The sequence below is a fragment of the Carettochelys insculpta genome, chromosome 2, assembly GCF_033958435.1.
Source record: "Carettochelys insculpta isolate YL-2023 chromosome 2, ASM3395843v1, whole genome shotgun sequence".
NCBI classification, from domain to species: Eukaryota; Metazoa; Chordata; order Testudines; family Carettochelyidae; genus Carettochelys; species Carettochelys insculpta.
The window spans coordinates 187423618-187439172 of record NC_134138.1 but is presented as its reverse complement, the minus strand read 5'-3'; the positions used below and the strand labels follow the sequence as shown (position 1 = coordinate 187439172).

The 15555-nt window shown below is 43.9% G+C and overlaps 1 protein-coding gene across 3 annotated transcripts in view; it reads right to left on the bottom strand.

Annotated features, from left to right (window-relative positions):
* Positions 1-15555, bottom strand: part of DPY19L1 (dpy-19 like C-mannosyltransferase 1) — a 123059-nt gene that overhangs the window by 24433 nt on the left and 83071 nt on the right. For 2 of the 3 annotated variants that reach the window (XM_074988108.1, XM_074988110.1), the window contains one exon: positions 9067-9186. In XM_074988108.1, the coding sequence (XP_074844209.1) occupies positions 9067-9186 (120 nt within the window). The remainder of the gene's footprint in view (positions 1-9066; positions 9187-15555) is intronic. The other variant, XM_074988109.1, reaches the window with a different exon arrangement.

The window sequence follows — 15555 nt, the reverse complement described above, 5'->3', positions numbered from 1 at the left end:
ACTTCTGGATACTCTTAAAGCTAAAATACCACCTGGTGAAGTGAAGAAACAGATTGAAGGAGCCTGGGAAGTACCCAGAAGTCACCTACTCTAGAACAGGCCCAACAAGGAAAACAGAACACCACTGGTTATCACCTACAACTCTCAGCTAAAACACCTCCTACACATCATTGACCATCTGCAACCTATCCTGAAAAATGGTCCCTCACTCTCATACACCTTGGAAGAAAGATAAGCCCTCACCTACAGAGAGCGCCTCAACCTGAAGCAAATACTCACCAGCTGCCATACCCCACACCACTGAAACACTAACCCAGGAAACTATCCCTGCAACAAACTCTGTTTCCAACTCTGTCCACCCAGCTATACAAGCAACACAATCGCAGGACCTAATCACATGAGCCACACCATCGGGGACTCATCCACCAGCATATCTTCTGACGTGATATATGTCATCACATGCCAGCACAGCTCCTCTATTATGCATACAGGCCAAACCAGACACACTCTGCACCAAAGGATAAATGAACGCAAATCAGACATCAAGAAAGGTAACAAGGATAAATGAGTAGGAGAACACTTTAACCTCCCTGGACACTCAGTAATGGATTTAAAAGTAGCCATTTTTCTACAGAAAAACTTCAGAAGCAAACTACAAAGAGAAACAGCAGAGCTGCAATTCATTTGCAAATTTAACACAACTGCATTAGGACTGAATAAAGATTCAAAATGGTTCTCTCAATACAAATGCAATTTCCCTTTTCTTGGTATTCACACTTCTCCATCAGCTGCTGGAAGTAATCCACATCTACCCTGTCTGAACTAGCCTCACTACCATTAGTCCTACACTTGATAAATATATTATGCTCTAATAAAACTCTTAATCTTTTAAGATGATGCAGGCTCCTTGTTGTTTTCTTAGGGAAGTAAATGATTTGAGAGGACCATAATTAAAATAGACAAAAAGTAAGTAGTTCAGCTTGTACTTGCCAGAATCCCACAAAACCATTTAATAGACATGTATAAGAATCCTACTAGCCTCTAAAATTAAAATTTAAATATCAATACATTAATTTGATCGCTGATCTGTTTTACCAATTGGCAGCTCTATGGCAGATGTACTAACTGCTACCTGGCAATCTCAGTTTAAGTGAAATGTATTAGAACACAAACTCCTTGGTCAGTTTCCTGCTTTTTCAGAAAAGGAAAAATGACGCTACCTTAATGGTTCTATAAAAACTCAATAAAGTATGCACAACCCAAAGTGACTGCCCATGCATGAAATGCAACAAAAACATCTCCTTTTATAAGAGGCGGAGACTAGATTAGAATGATTCTCCAGTGGAACATGATTCTTATATATGCCCTGCCAAATAAATCTTTACATTTTAAGAAAGGTTTCCTTGCATTTTCAACCCCCTCAGAATGTTCTTGGCTGCTTTTTGGAGAGTGCGTGCGTGCATGCGTGTGCACACACACACACACACACACACACACACACACACACACACACACAGAGCGAGCGCTTTTATCATCAATGTTTCCCTTCCTCTCTTCTCCACCCCAACCTGAGGCTGCACTGAGCAAATTGTACTTCAATCCTGAAGGCTATAATCATCCACTTAGTCACTTGAAAGGGGGAAAAAAACACAGATGGAGGACAATGAATCTCATACCACAGATGCCCAGTTTTAGGCTATGTACAGTAAAGTACCCACATTCGTGAACTTCAAGTTCACAAATCCAATTATTCACAAGCCCGGGGCTCCAGGGTGGGGAGCGCCACAAGCAGCCTCTTCCCGGAACTCCGGGAGGTGGGGGGGCAGGTGCCAGCAGCTGCAGCTTCCCCATATTCGCAAAATTCAAGATAAATGATGGTACTTAACACCAAACCCTTGAGGGTGTTGAGACGCTACTGTATTCCCAGAGAGAAAAAAGGGGCTTTTACTGCATGATCATTGTGGGTATTAGCTATCATGTTGCACTGTAATTTTACCATGAAACAACCTAGATGAGGTCAACCATGGATAGGGTTATAGCACTGACCTCACCTAGCTGTATCACAGCAAAAAACAGCAACGACCTTATTCCTGTTTAGGATTTTACAGGAAGGTAACTATCATGCATGAGTTATCTTGCTGTAAAAAAATCCACCTTTTATATTTTATATTCACTGACAATCTCCTTCCTAATAGCTTGGCAACTAGATTCCATGATCCAGATCCCTTATGTTCCTAAATTTTGTAATTTGTTTTCACCCTCACCACTCATAACTGTTCAATCCTGAGAACTACACCACAGCCATCACACCTTTCCAGAACCTTATGCCAGACATGTCTGGACAAACACTTAGTCCTGACTCCCTTCTAATTCTCATCAGCCAAAAAGCAGTTAGTTATTCCTTTCAGACCTTTCTATACATACAGAGCCACATCCTTGTGCGTTTGAGCTATCCTTGGCAGACGGCCGAATAGAGCAGGCTGAAAGTCACTATTATTCTTCCTTGTTCTTGGAGCTGGTGAGAGGTCTTTTCATCCCATTTGTGGGAAACAGGGCAAACTCATGTATGCTCTAATCTATGACTGACACAAGAGCTCATAGGTCATTCCAGTCAGTGTAAGGCATAACAGCCATAACCTTTTCTACCAAAACCAGATTTTGACATCTGTGACATCCCCTACATGTATTAGGTTTGCAGCCCCTTTGTGCCACAGAAACAGTCCAAAGAAGCCAGACTGTGAACAGAGAATCTGACCCATGCTTCCAGGTGTTACGCACCTTCAAATTAGGCAATGTTTCAAGATTTAAATGGGATCAATGAATTTCCCTCATCTTGATACATGTGTAATATGCTCTAGGAAGAACCTACGCTCTCTGCTGGGCAGCAGGCATCTGGCCCCAGCCAGTCAGCGGGCTCCACAGCATGCCAGTTAACTGAATGTGCCAGTTATCCGAGTAGCAAACAAAGGAGATTTTACTGTATACAGATTTCACTTAACCACTGAAAAATAAGACTTACCAAGTTTTATATCCTCTGATGATAAACATTCTATGCAACAAGACACTTTGCATTTATAGTAAATGTTCACTGAAGTGTACATATTTCAATATTATGAAACTAAATCAGTACCCATGCTTAATAGTCAGGAATACTTGCTTGGTAATTCAATTGACACACAATCACAATATTCATTACATTTTACAAAGAGCATTGTTTTAAGTTTTCAGCTTGTGTGCTCTATTCTTGTTTATTTTAAATGAAGTCATGGAGCATACTTTGTGAGAGAAAGGTTTAGGTGTGAAATGGAAATTACAGAAGATTAAAAGCCATGCATGAGTCTGTCTTAAAAATATCTGTTTTACTATAGTTCACTTCAACTCACAGAGCACAAACATTTACGTGACTACAGAAGGAAACAATGTTTGATTTCAACAGATCTGCTAATAATTTCTTAAAAAGGTATGGAACTGTAAGACCAGCCACCTATTCCTGTGAATCTGCCCAAGAAAAAATAGCTTTCATTGTACATAATAGATTTAAGAAAAAGGAAGTCCTAACTGACTGGACACTAACTCTAAAATGAAATACTACATTCCAAAAAAACAATATATACCCTATTTTTATGGGTTTTCCTCCTATCAGTTCAATTTCTCTTGGTCTCCTTTACGTACTTGACAATTCTTTCTTCTTATGCTACTTCAAGTCTCTTCATTTAAAGAAGTTGTTTGTAACTTTATCAAACGTTATGAACAGTACACAAGGAAAGAAAAAATCAGAATGTTATATGCTAGGCACTCGTAGAGTTGTGAAATTTTTTCAGAATTTTTTAGTCATGAATTTTGTCTCCGTTTTAAAGTTTTTGGGAAAGTGAGGAAAGACGATTCTACAGAAATGTTTTTGCTCTCTTAGGAATATAAAGACCACCTTGGTTTTTTCTCCCATACACACTCCCACCATCAGATATTTTTAAAAGGGAAAAAAAAAAAAAGCTGACAGGGTTGCAATGCTTGCTTCATTCGTCTCCCACAAATGCCAGAGGGTTATGATGGGCAGCTGCCTGATGGTTCTGACCACCGGTGGGGCATTGCAGGATGCACTCTCACTATGACGAATGAAGGAAACAGTGACCACATCAACTGATGACATAGATCTATAGTCATATCTCATCTAGTGCTAACAATGCTAGCTCCCAGCTGTCTGAGTGTCCACTGGAAGTTGGCACTGGATGAAAGCTAGTGGCATAAACTAAAATTGTAGAAAGCTGTTAATTTCTCATCACTAATTCTACTAAATCACTACCACCACCCCTCCAGTGTTTTAAAACAATTGAAGGCTTCGAGGTGTTCCTGCTGTACTCATGGTTTCTGAATAGCTAGCTGACATCAGAAATGCTATCTTTTCATTTACACCTGACAAGGAAATCTTCACTCTGGTAAAACAACAACTTCCAGTGAGTCAGGCTGAATTAGTGCAGTGCCCTCATTTTAGCACTGAAGACAACTATCATACGAAAACTTCAACTAGCTCACCTATTAAATCAAAAAGAGTAAAGAGTCTACATATCACCAATACTGTACATACTAACCAGATCCTCATTCAACATTTAATCCATTTTGAAGTAATGTATGTCCATTAATTGTGTTGAACCTCAGGTAATTCTACCAAAGAAATGTCTAGTGAGTGCGTGACTTTCTTAAAAAGATCTTGAAAAGATTTAAAATTGTCCCCAGAAGGTGATGGTGGGGGCATCATTGTTTTATCTGGGAAGGAGGAGAATATGAGAGTGCACAATAAGTTCTCCTGCTCAATTTTGTCACCTGACTCATCTAATTCCTCCTGTTGCTCAACGTGGGAAAAAGCCAATAGAGAGAGTGTTGAGTAGTGGGAGAAGGCATACGCTTGGGAGCGGCCTGTGTTTGAGCTCTGTCCAGAGTTTCCAATATGGCCAAGTGGGAGGCACTGGTACCAGTGGGGGTATCCATGGATAAAGCTGACACTGTTGAGGTGGAAAGCATGAGAGGTCTGGAGAGGCTGCTTTGGGGAAGGGCATTGTGGGGTGCATGGGATCACCTCTATCTCCTCCTCTTCATCAGAAGAGAATGGCAGTGCCATGCTTACCAGTTTGTGACTAAGGCAGGTGCTGAGCAGATCGGTGTAGTACCAGTACTGAACAATGGTGTTCTGAGTACGGAGGTTAACGTTAACTCTGCACGTGTGGTAAGTGGTGCTAGTACCCCAAGTTTTGGTACTGGGCCCGTGCTTCTGTCTGTAGGTGCAGTGAAGTGGGTGACTGCAATTATATGCTGGAAGTTGGTGATGGTACCTTGAAGGAATCCAGTGGCAACTTCTTCAGTGCTGATAGTGTTGAGCTGGAAGGCTGTTTCTTTGCTCATGCACTGAAGGCAGGGCCTGGCAACTCTTTTGCCTTTGCCCCTCGGGACAGCTGTGTGCCTGATGTTCCCAGTGCCTCTTGGTCCAAGTTGGGCGGTGCCATCAGTACCAGGGCTGATTTCTTGCTTGAAATGTTTATCCTTTCCTTGTTTTCTCTCAGGCAAAGTTGAAATTCTACATTTTGTAGACTGCTTTCATTTAGGGGCCATCCTTGGTCAGACTCCTGCTGGAGGCGTCTCTCATGGAGAGCTAGTCTCTGGATCTGACGATAGCCAGAGGGATTTCTCCATCAGCAGCAGTTTCAATTTCTGGTCTCTGACTTTAAAGGATGTGGCTGAGAGGTTTTTTTTTTTCTCCAATGGACATATGTTTGTGGGACATGTGCCTCACACAGACCTCAAATCTCCTGTGATTATCTGTCTGATATTGGGATGAACAACCTGCAAGAGGTGCAGGGTTTAAATTCCAGGGAACCTGGCTTATTTAGCATTGGTCTTTAACAGTGTTGCCAGAAAGGCATTAGGGTTTGAATAAAAGATTTTTTTTTAATTATAAACAAAATAATAAAGATAAGGTAGGGGAAGAAAAAAAACAGCATAGGGTCAAATGGAAGATAGATATTTAGGAAGGAAGCTCATGGAGCTGCTGAGGTTCTGACCTAAGTTTAAGGTGTTAGAGAAGCAACTGAGGGATGGCCGATGACACAAGGCAGTTTACCACATGCATGAACGCAAGATGCGTATCGCATGTGCACTGCCACCTGAGGTACTGTTGCTGAAAATCTCTGATTATAAAGTGCAAGATGCCGTAACAACTAACATAGAGCAAAGAAGAGCCATCTGTTTACACAAAGCAACAGAAGAGCCCAACATCATTGTCCTGGATAATGGAAATCAACAACTAAAATAAGGAAAGAATGAAGAAGAATTTAGGCCTATTTTGTACGGAATTCATTGTGAATCAGTCTTTTAAACTAATCACTTAGATATCGCAATGATGGGCACATTAGAAGCAAGGGAAAAAAGTTTACATGATAGATTTCTTGGTTCAAAGGGCAATATTTATGTCAAATTACAATACATTGCCATTTTTATTTATTTTATTTATTTTCTGAACCAAAATAAACCAGAAAAATAGGATGATCCTGGAATAGGATTTCTTGTCAATAAACCTTCCAGAAAAAGAGATAAAAAGGTGAAATTTGAAGCAGTGCTCTGGCACAGCTAAATCAATGTTCAATGTTTGAAAATGAGAAGAAAATGTTATTGTAAACCAAATTGACTATAGCTCTTTTTTGTTAAAGCATAGTAAACAATAAGAGTTTATAGGGATAAAAAAAGAAACCAAACACCCACACACCACTGGATAGAATTCCCATTTTAAAAAAAATTAAAAAACAGAAAAATGTTAACAATTCCTTTTTTTAAGAAACCCACAATAAAAATGAACTGTGTAAAAATAACACTATTTTTAAAAAAATACAATCATTTAAATAAATCATGTTAATTTTCCTTTTATCTTCCAGGAAACCAAGACTTCAGTTGAGGACCCGAGCAAAGGTGGGTAAATCTGCTAGCTTCTGAATATGGGCAAAATGTATTTTCCCTTAGATTTTTTTGCTGGAAAACACTGAACTGTTTAGACAGATAATTTTCAAAAACTCAGCCTCAGGCAGACACACTGGCTTGCAAAATTACATCTCAATAGTTAAAATTTTGAAATTGCAAGGCTCCACCTTTCAGACCAATGTAGTTAGATACTACAGCAGTGGTCCTCAACAGGAGGACTGCAAATCCTTTCCAGGGGTCTGCAGGGTCCTGCAGCTGAAACCCAGTTCTCAAGGCCCAGTGGCCCCCCAGACACCCATTATGTGGGCTGAAACCAGGAATGGTACAAGGCTAAAGCCGGGAGTGGTGCTCACCCTGGAAGCCAGGAGCAGTGTGGGACTGAAGCTGGCAGGGTGTCCTGCGCACCCACCAAGTCGTATGGATCTGAAGCTGGAAGGGCCAAAGCTGGGAGTGGCAAAGGGCTGAAGACGGCAAATGCCCCCTGCCCTGCTGTTGGAAGTAGTGTGGAACTGAAGCCAGCAGGCCTCCTCACAAGCAAAGAACTTTCATGAGCCCCATAAACCCTGCCCCTGCCAAAGCTGGGAGCTACTTTGGGAGCCTCTCTTCCCATTGCCCACTCACAGCCATTAGCTAACCCCCTGCCTGCAACCTGAGTGGTTTTCAAACTTTGACCTAGTCCTCACTTTGAGTAGTGTTTTTGGTTGCAACCTCCACAAGCCAGACAGGCTGGGTGGTCTGTTGACGTGAGGTGGTGCTTCCTTCCTCAACTCCCCTACGCAGAGCTGGCCATTGGCCCCAGACCCTTGTCTGTACAAATTAAAAGTAAAAACATTCCTCTACCCAAGCCCCACCCTCCCCCATGCCACCACACCAGGCTCTGACTTTTTATAGCACGTTGAAAGGGGCCTCAGCAAGGAAAAGATTGAGAACCCCTGTACAACAGTATAGGTTGAACCTCTCTGGTCTGGCACTCTGATTCTGGCAACACCCATGGTCTAGCAGGACAATGGATGTTGCTGGAATAGGGTGGGCCAAGAACAGGGAGCCCTACCAGTAGCCCTGTGGTGGGGAGCTCTGCTGACTGTCCCACTGCAGGGAACCTAGTGAGTTGGGAGTAGGGAGCCCTGCTGCAGGAATCCTGGTAGCACCAGGGAGCTCCACCAGGAGCCTCCATGATAGGGAGCAGGGCTGGCAGGCTGGGACCAGAATCCCCTTCTCCAAGCAGTCCTGTGGCAGGAAGCCCCCCAGGCAGCCTGGGGTGGAGAAAAGGGTGGCAGCCAGGAGGGAACCTGGCCAGCAGGTTGGCAACTCTCCAAGCCAGACCAGAGGCCTGGACCTCCTTGGTCTAGCAAATTCCCTCATTTGGGACCGCTCAGGTCCTGAGGGAGCTGGACCAGGGAGGTACACCCTGTATACTGTGTACTGTATATAATGATAATCAGGCAGAAATGTATTTAACAGATATTCATCTGTGGTCCTAAAAGAGCCAATCTTTATTGTGGATGTGAGGTTCACTCTTCAACAATGTAGAATACTTGTCTGAATAGCCAGTTCCAACAAATATTTCACATCTGGAGAAATATGGTCTGATTTTCTATTGTACATGATTTAAAACTAGAGAAGTCTTATTTGTGTTTTGCATCCCAGTTGAAGTTAAAAGCAAGAATATCATTTCAGCATTCAAGCCTGTCTAAAACAAAGCTGCTGAGAACTGATTTGTTGGTGATGAAACAAACAGGGAGAAAGTGGAATGTGATTACACATCAATGTTAATTTTTGATAGAATTATAGTGATACAAACCCAGCAATGGCAATGCAACTAAAAACAAAGTAATGTATGCTGTCCTATAATAAACTTAGTACAAGGCTGCAGATACTTATACCGTAGTTACACAAATCAAAATGTTTGTATTAATTTTAACACTGTAAGGGGGATGCTGATTTTAGGTGAACTCGAGTTTTTTCTTTTAATTAATAAATATAATTAAAAGATTCAGAAGTTTTGAAGACTAGAACAGGTTTATATAACTTTGGATAATAGTTCAGCAAATGATGCGTTACAGTAATACTAAGGCTTTAGGGAATTGCAGGGGAAAAATATCTTACCTGTTTTGAACACAGCAAGGAAGCCATAATGCACATGTGAGGTGTCAGAAACAGTTTCAGTCTCATAATTAGGATGCCAAGTACAGTATATGCCATTAGCTGCAATGCATGGTATACCAGCTGTCAAATAAAGACACACATACAAAAACAAACTAAAATTTTGATACATTTCATTTGATATTCACCTTTGAAAAATGCAGAACTTATTTAAAAGTTTATTTGTCAAAGCAAAATAGTCTTCCATTTCCAACAACAGCAAAGATAAGTAGGTTTTGTTATTCTTTCTCCCTGTGGGTTATGTGGTCTTTTGTTTTGTTTTTTTACAAGCAGACAGAAAATACAACAGGAAGGAAGAAAAGCAGCATAGAAGGAATAGCTAGAGACATGGCTGGATACATATGAGGGTAAGCTGCAAGGCAGGCAAGTAATGATGGATGTACGTTATCTGCACAACCATCTCCTACCTCACAGGGAGGTAAAGGCTTAGTTATTTAACGTATTTAAAATTCTTAGTGACCCAGAGATGGAAGGTCATCACCATTATTAGATCGTGCACTCAGTGACAAGGCCAATTATTTGAAAGGAAGGGGCAGGACCAACTCCCAGACAGAGTAGGCCTTGCAGTAGAGCAGGACTGAGCTGGCTAGGGGGAATTTGAGAAATGCTCTGGCCTGATGCCTGCCGGATTGCTGGCCCTGAAATAGAGACCCAGGCAGTGCAAGAGGGAAGTGGCCCAGGGAGTGGGGCAGTGAGTGCAAGAGAAGAGAAGGGCAGGATAAGGCTGCCACTGGAGGGTCCTTGTGTCAGGACTCAGTAGTGGGAGGGCTTGAATCATTCTCTTCCCCGGCTTGTACAACACCTCACCACTCCAGGGCTGCCCTAATAAAGGAGAGTTTACTCACCCGGTACTGTAACTGGAGTTCTTCGAGATGGTCCTGTCCATGGGTGCTCCACCTAGGTGTGTCAGCCCCACTGCACCCACAGGTCGAAGATCTTTGTGTGGCAGTGTCCCTCAGCCTCCTGCCACACATGCAGAGCTCAGTCATGAGAGCCTGTCACAGCTACTTTGCACGCATGGGCACACTGTCACCTCTGTTCTTCTCTGATCTGGACATCAAGGTAGAAATCCGAAGCAGATGGTAGGAGGGTGGGTGGTGGAGCACACACAGAGATGACCATCTCAAAAGAGCTCAAGTTACTGCACATGGTGAGTAACCTCTCCTTCTTCGAGGGTCCTGTGGGTGCTCCACCTAGGTGACTACAGAGCAGTGTCATTGTTAGGAGGCAGGTCCTTCAGATTAGGTGTATCAGCTGATAACAGTACAGATTGGCCGAATGTAGCCTGAGACTCAGACTGTGTTTGTATGGTGGAATGTCACGTGAATGTGAGCGCCAAGGCCCACATGGCTGCTCTGCAGATATCCTCAATGGATATGCCTTGCAGGTAGACTGTAGAAGCAGCCATCGCGCATGTGAATGTGCCCAAATACCTACTGGGGGTTCCTTATGTGAGTTAATAATGGCAAATCTTATGCAGCCAAAGATTCATTTGGAGACTGTCTATTCAGAGATGGGCATGCCGCAGAACCTCTCCATGGGGGAAATAAATAGTTGTGTAATTGTCCAAAAGGATTGAGTCCTCTCAGTAAAAGGCCAATGCCCTGCGAATGCCAAGGGTGTGTATGAGTCCATCCATATCGCTCATGTGCCATTTGGGAAAGAAGACGGGTACATACACTGGTTTGTTGCAATGGAACAAGGTAAGTACTTTAGTGAGGAATTTGGGGTGGGTTTATAGGACCACCTTGTCTTTATAAAAGGTTGTACATGGTGGTTCAGACATGAGTGCAATGATCTCTCCTACTCTGCATGCTGAGGTTATTGCCACAAGAAAGGCTACTTTCACAAAGAGATCCAATAAAGAGCCAAGTGGCCAAGGGTCAAACGGCTTCCCTGTTAGGGCTCTGAGGACTAGGTTGAGGTCCCGTGCTGGTGTCAGTTCCTTGATTGGTGGATAAGTGTTACAAAGGCCCTTCAGGAACCATTTGACGGAAGGATGGGTAAAGACTGAGTAGTTTTGCACTGATGGATCGAAAGCTGATACAGCGGCTAAGTGGACTCTAATAGTGCTTACTGATATATTTGCCTGTTGGATGTGGAACAGGTAGGTGGAATGCCTATTTGCACAGTGTTGCATGATTGGGAGTGACACCAGGCTGTGAAACACTGCCATTTCTGTGAATAAATCTCTCTTGTTGCAGGCCTCCAGCTGTTTTCAAGAACTGAGCAGACCTCGGGCAAACTATGGAACTCTAATTCTGTTAGCCAACTAGGAACCACACATGGAGGTAAAGGCAGTGGACGGCTGGTTGACAGATGGACCCATTCTGCTGGATTAGGAGCAGCAGTACAGGAGGAAAACAATGTGGGTGATGCCTAGACAGCTACAACAGTTAGGAGAACCAGGTCTGTCTGGGCCATCTGGGTGCTAGGAGTATGAATCGAGCTCCATCCTGCTTCAGTTTGGCCACGACTTTCTAGATGAGAGGGATAGGTGGAAATGCATACACTAAAGGTACATTCCACGTGATGATGAATGCACCTGCCAGTGAGTGTCGGTCTAATCCATGTCTGGAGCAAAACTGAGGTCAGAATGTGTTGGCAGCTGTGGCAAACAGGTGTATGGTTGGGAACCCCCATTTGCCAAAGACATGGCAGACAGTGGACCTGTTGATTTCCCACTTGCGATCTAGAAGGAAACTGCAACTGTGGTTGTCCACAACGATGTTGTTCTTGCCTGCTAGACAGACCACACAATGTGTATTTGTGAGGGAATACACCACTCCTAAAGTTGCACTGTCTCCCGGCGGAGTTGTTTTGAACGTACTCTGCCCTGTTTGTTTATGTAGTGCATTGCTGATGTGTTGTCCGTCAGTATGCGCGCTGTGTTGTTGGAGATGTGCATGGGAAAAATGCATGCATAGTGGACTGCCCTCAGTTTTAGTAGACTGATGTGTTCAAGTTGCTCGTCCAGTGACAATGTGCCCTGGACTACTTGGTCTTTGCGATGAGTGCCCCAGCCCAGTAGGGAGGCATCTGTTCTTATCTTGACAGTTGGAGGGGTCCTCTGGAATGGCACCCCTAAGCATATATTGTGGGGTTGCATCCACCAGGTGAAGGAGCCCCTGACCTTGGCTGGGACAGTCAACATTTTGTTCAGTGGATATATGTGGGGCCTGAAAACCACTCAGGACCAGGCTGGCATAGGTCTCATTTGAAGGTATGCATGTAGCATGACTGATATTGCTGCTGGCATGTGGTCCAGCAAACATAAGCACTGTCTGGCAGTGATGTCAGGAGAGAGATGCAGCTTGTCAAGGAGATCCTAAACTGTTTGCAGCCTGTGTGGAGAACGAGAGGCTGTAGCAGTCTGACAGTCCAAAAGTGCTCCTATAAATTCGAGTCTGGAAGTAGATGTGAGGATGCACATTGGTAGGTTTATGTATAGACTGAGATCAGAGAAAAGATTCCTGATGAGCATTGTTGCTTGCTTGTTTTGAGTTGAGGATTGGCCCTTTATTAGGCAGTCATCTAGGTGGGAGAAGATGGTCACTCCCTGGGTGTGTCTATATGAGCTCCCTACTTCATAGGGAGCATGGTAAGTAGGGTGTCGGGAGATTATTAATGAAGTGCTGCGCTGCATATGCAGCACTTCATTAAACTTGTTCTTCCCCCGCGGCATCTTTGAAGTGTTAAACTTCAAAGTGCCAGCTCACATGTAGCCACAGCTCACCTGCTGGTACTTCAAAATGTCTGGGCAACTATGAAGTTCCTTTACTTGAGGTTTAACACTTCGAAATTGCCACTGGGGAGAATTAGCTTAATGAAGTGCTGCATATACAGCGCAGCACTTCATTAATAATCTTCTGACACCCTACTTACCATGCTCCCTTCAAAGTAGGGAGCTAGGGTAGACACACAGCCTTTGTTCTTAAATGGTATCATGACTACTGCCAGGACCTTTGAAAAGACCCTTGGTGCCGTACATAGGCCAAAGGGAAGTACTCTGTACTGACAGTGATTTGCTATGATGAATCTGAGATATCTCCTGTGCAATAGGTGGATAGCTATATTAAAGTGTGCATCCTAGAGGTTGAGACATGGCTAGGGTCACCATCTTGAATCTTTGACAAAGAACACACTGGTTCAAGTTCCTGAGGTTTAATATGGGTCTCCAACCCCGTTTTCTTCTGTGTAAGGAAATATTGGGAGTAGAATCCCCTTCCCCTGTGCTCGATAGGTACCTCTTCCATGGTCCCCAGCCGCAGAAGGTATTGTGCTTCTTGCAATAGCACAGTCTGAGAGGAGTCCCTGAAAAGGGACAGAGATGGGAAAGGAGGTTGAGGTTTGGAGATGAATGGAATTATATAACCATTTTGTACAAATTCCAAGACCCAGCAATCGATCATGATGGTTTGACAAGAAGGGTAGAATGCTGCTAGCCTTGAGCCAAAGATGGTGTGCAGTTCTGTCTGGGGCCCATGATTTGAGACCAGCTGACTCCCAATCAAAACTGCAAAAAATGACTGGAGGGCTGGAGCCTGCTGGGCCAAAGGCTGGCTTGATGCCTATCTCCTTCTAGGCTGTTTTAGATTTCGTTTATTGCCATATTGTCAGTTATTAAATGAAGGTGATTTATATTTGTAACAGAATTGTCCATTGAGGTTACACTTCGCAGTGGTTGTTTGGACATCCAGTGCATGCAAGGTGACTCTTGAGTCTTTAAAAGAGTGCAGCATCTCACTCTTGGTGTTTTCTGTGAAGAGACAAGACATCTCAAGGGAAGATCCTCAACCATGGCTTCGACTTCCTTAGAGAAGCTGGAAAGTTGAAGCCAGGACACTTACCTCGTGACTATTACAGATGCTAAAAACCTGGCTGTGGTGTCTGCTGCGTCTCGGGTAGACTGTAATGCTGTTTTTGCAATTAAGGAGCCTTCCACTGTGAGGGCTTTGTATTGATCTGTCTCATTGTTTGGAATGGAGTCACTAAAGGTGTGAAGCTGGACAAATATCTGATGTGTATATTTTGCTACCAGTGCCATGTAATCGGCAATGTGAAACTGAAAGCTGGCCAAGGAGTATGACTTTTTCCTCCATGGCACCCTGTCTTTATCACTGGGGTTGACTCTGGCATTACGCTATCTACCCCTTCGGTTCACAGCATCCTCTATTGAAGAGTTAGAAGGTGGATGCAAAAATAGAAATTCTGCACCTTTTGAGTCTACATAGTACTTGGCTCTCCAGCCTCTTTGATGTCGGTTTGACAGAGGCCACGGTGTTCCAGAGGATCTTAGCTGGATCTAACAGCACTTCATTGATAGGTATTGCCCATCTATTCTGTGTGGACTATGGAGAATGTTTGTCAGTTTGTGTTTAGTATCTTTCAAAGCTGAAGGGGATCTCTCAACTCTGAGACCCTTCTAAAAGGGTCCTGGAAGCTTTGGAGTCATCAGTTGAGGTGGAAGCTGAATTATTGAGGATGGTGAAGAAGAGAGATGTGCCCAGGTGGTCGCCAGGTGTCAGACCCTGCTCCATTAACCAGACTCAGAGCTGTTGCTCTCTTGCTTTGCGGGACCATTTAAAGAGCTTTTTACAGTGTAAGCAGCTTTTGATTTTATGATCCAGGCACTGTATGCACGTGTGGCCGTCTCATATTGGGATAGAGAGGCCACACAGAACACTTCTTGAAGCCCAGGAAACCTGGCTTGAGTGAGTGATGAGGCTGACTGCCACTTGTACCAGAGCCGGAAAAGCGGCTGAAGTCACTTGGGGAAAAAAACGCATTCACGGCTTTTCCCCATAGTCTATTCTTTAATTCTTAAATAATGTACAGTTGATTGTTCAAAAAAATTTTTCTTCCCCTAGCTCTGAGGTGGCTAAGGGAGAGACAGGGAGATCTGCAACCAGAGCCAGCAGTGATCAGAGAACTGAGGTGACAGCCTGCCCACACATGCACAGTAGCTGTGACAGGATCTCGTGCCTGAGCTTGACATATGCTGGCAGGCAGCTGAGGGACACTGCTGCATAAAGGTCTTCGATCCGTACGTGCAGCGGGGCTGACACTCCTAGGTAGAGCACCTACGGGGACCCTAGAAGACGACCTGTAGTTTGTCCCAACATAAGAGTCTATACCAAGGCTGCAGTGGGTCACAGTGGTGAGTGTCCTGGACTGAACCAGGACTGCTAAATCCCCCAGAAGGGGAAAGGAACTACTAGACCTGTCATGACCGGGGGCAGTGTCCTGAAGAGGAAGCTGAGATCTAGAGAGCAATGTGGGTTCAGAAATGATCCTGTAAAGGGAGCAGTGGCAGACAACACACTAGCCAGAAGGAGGTGCCCTGCTAAGAACAAGTTAATTCCTGGACCAACTAGCAGGGGGCAACATGGCAGTGAGTTGACCCCATTACAAGCTCCTGGATTTACATTT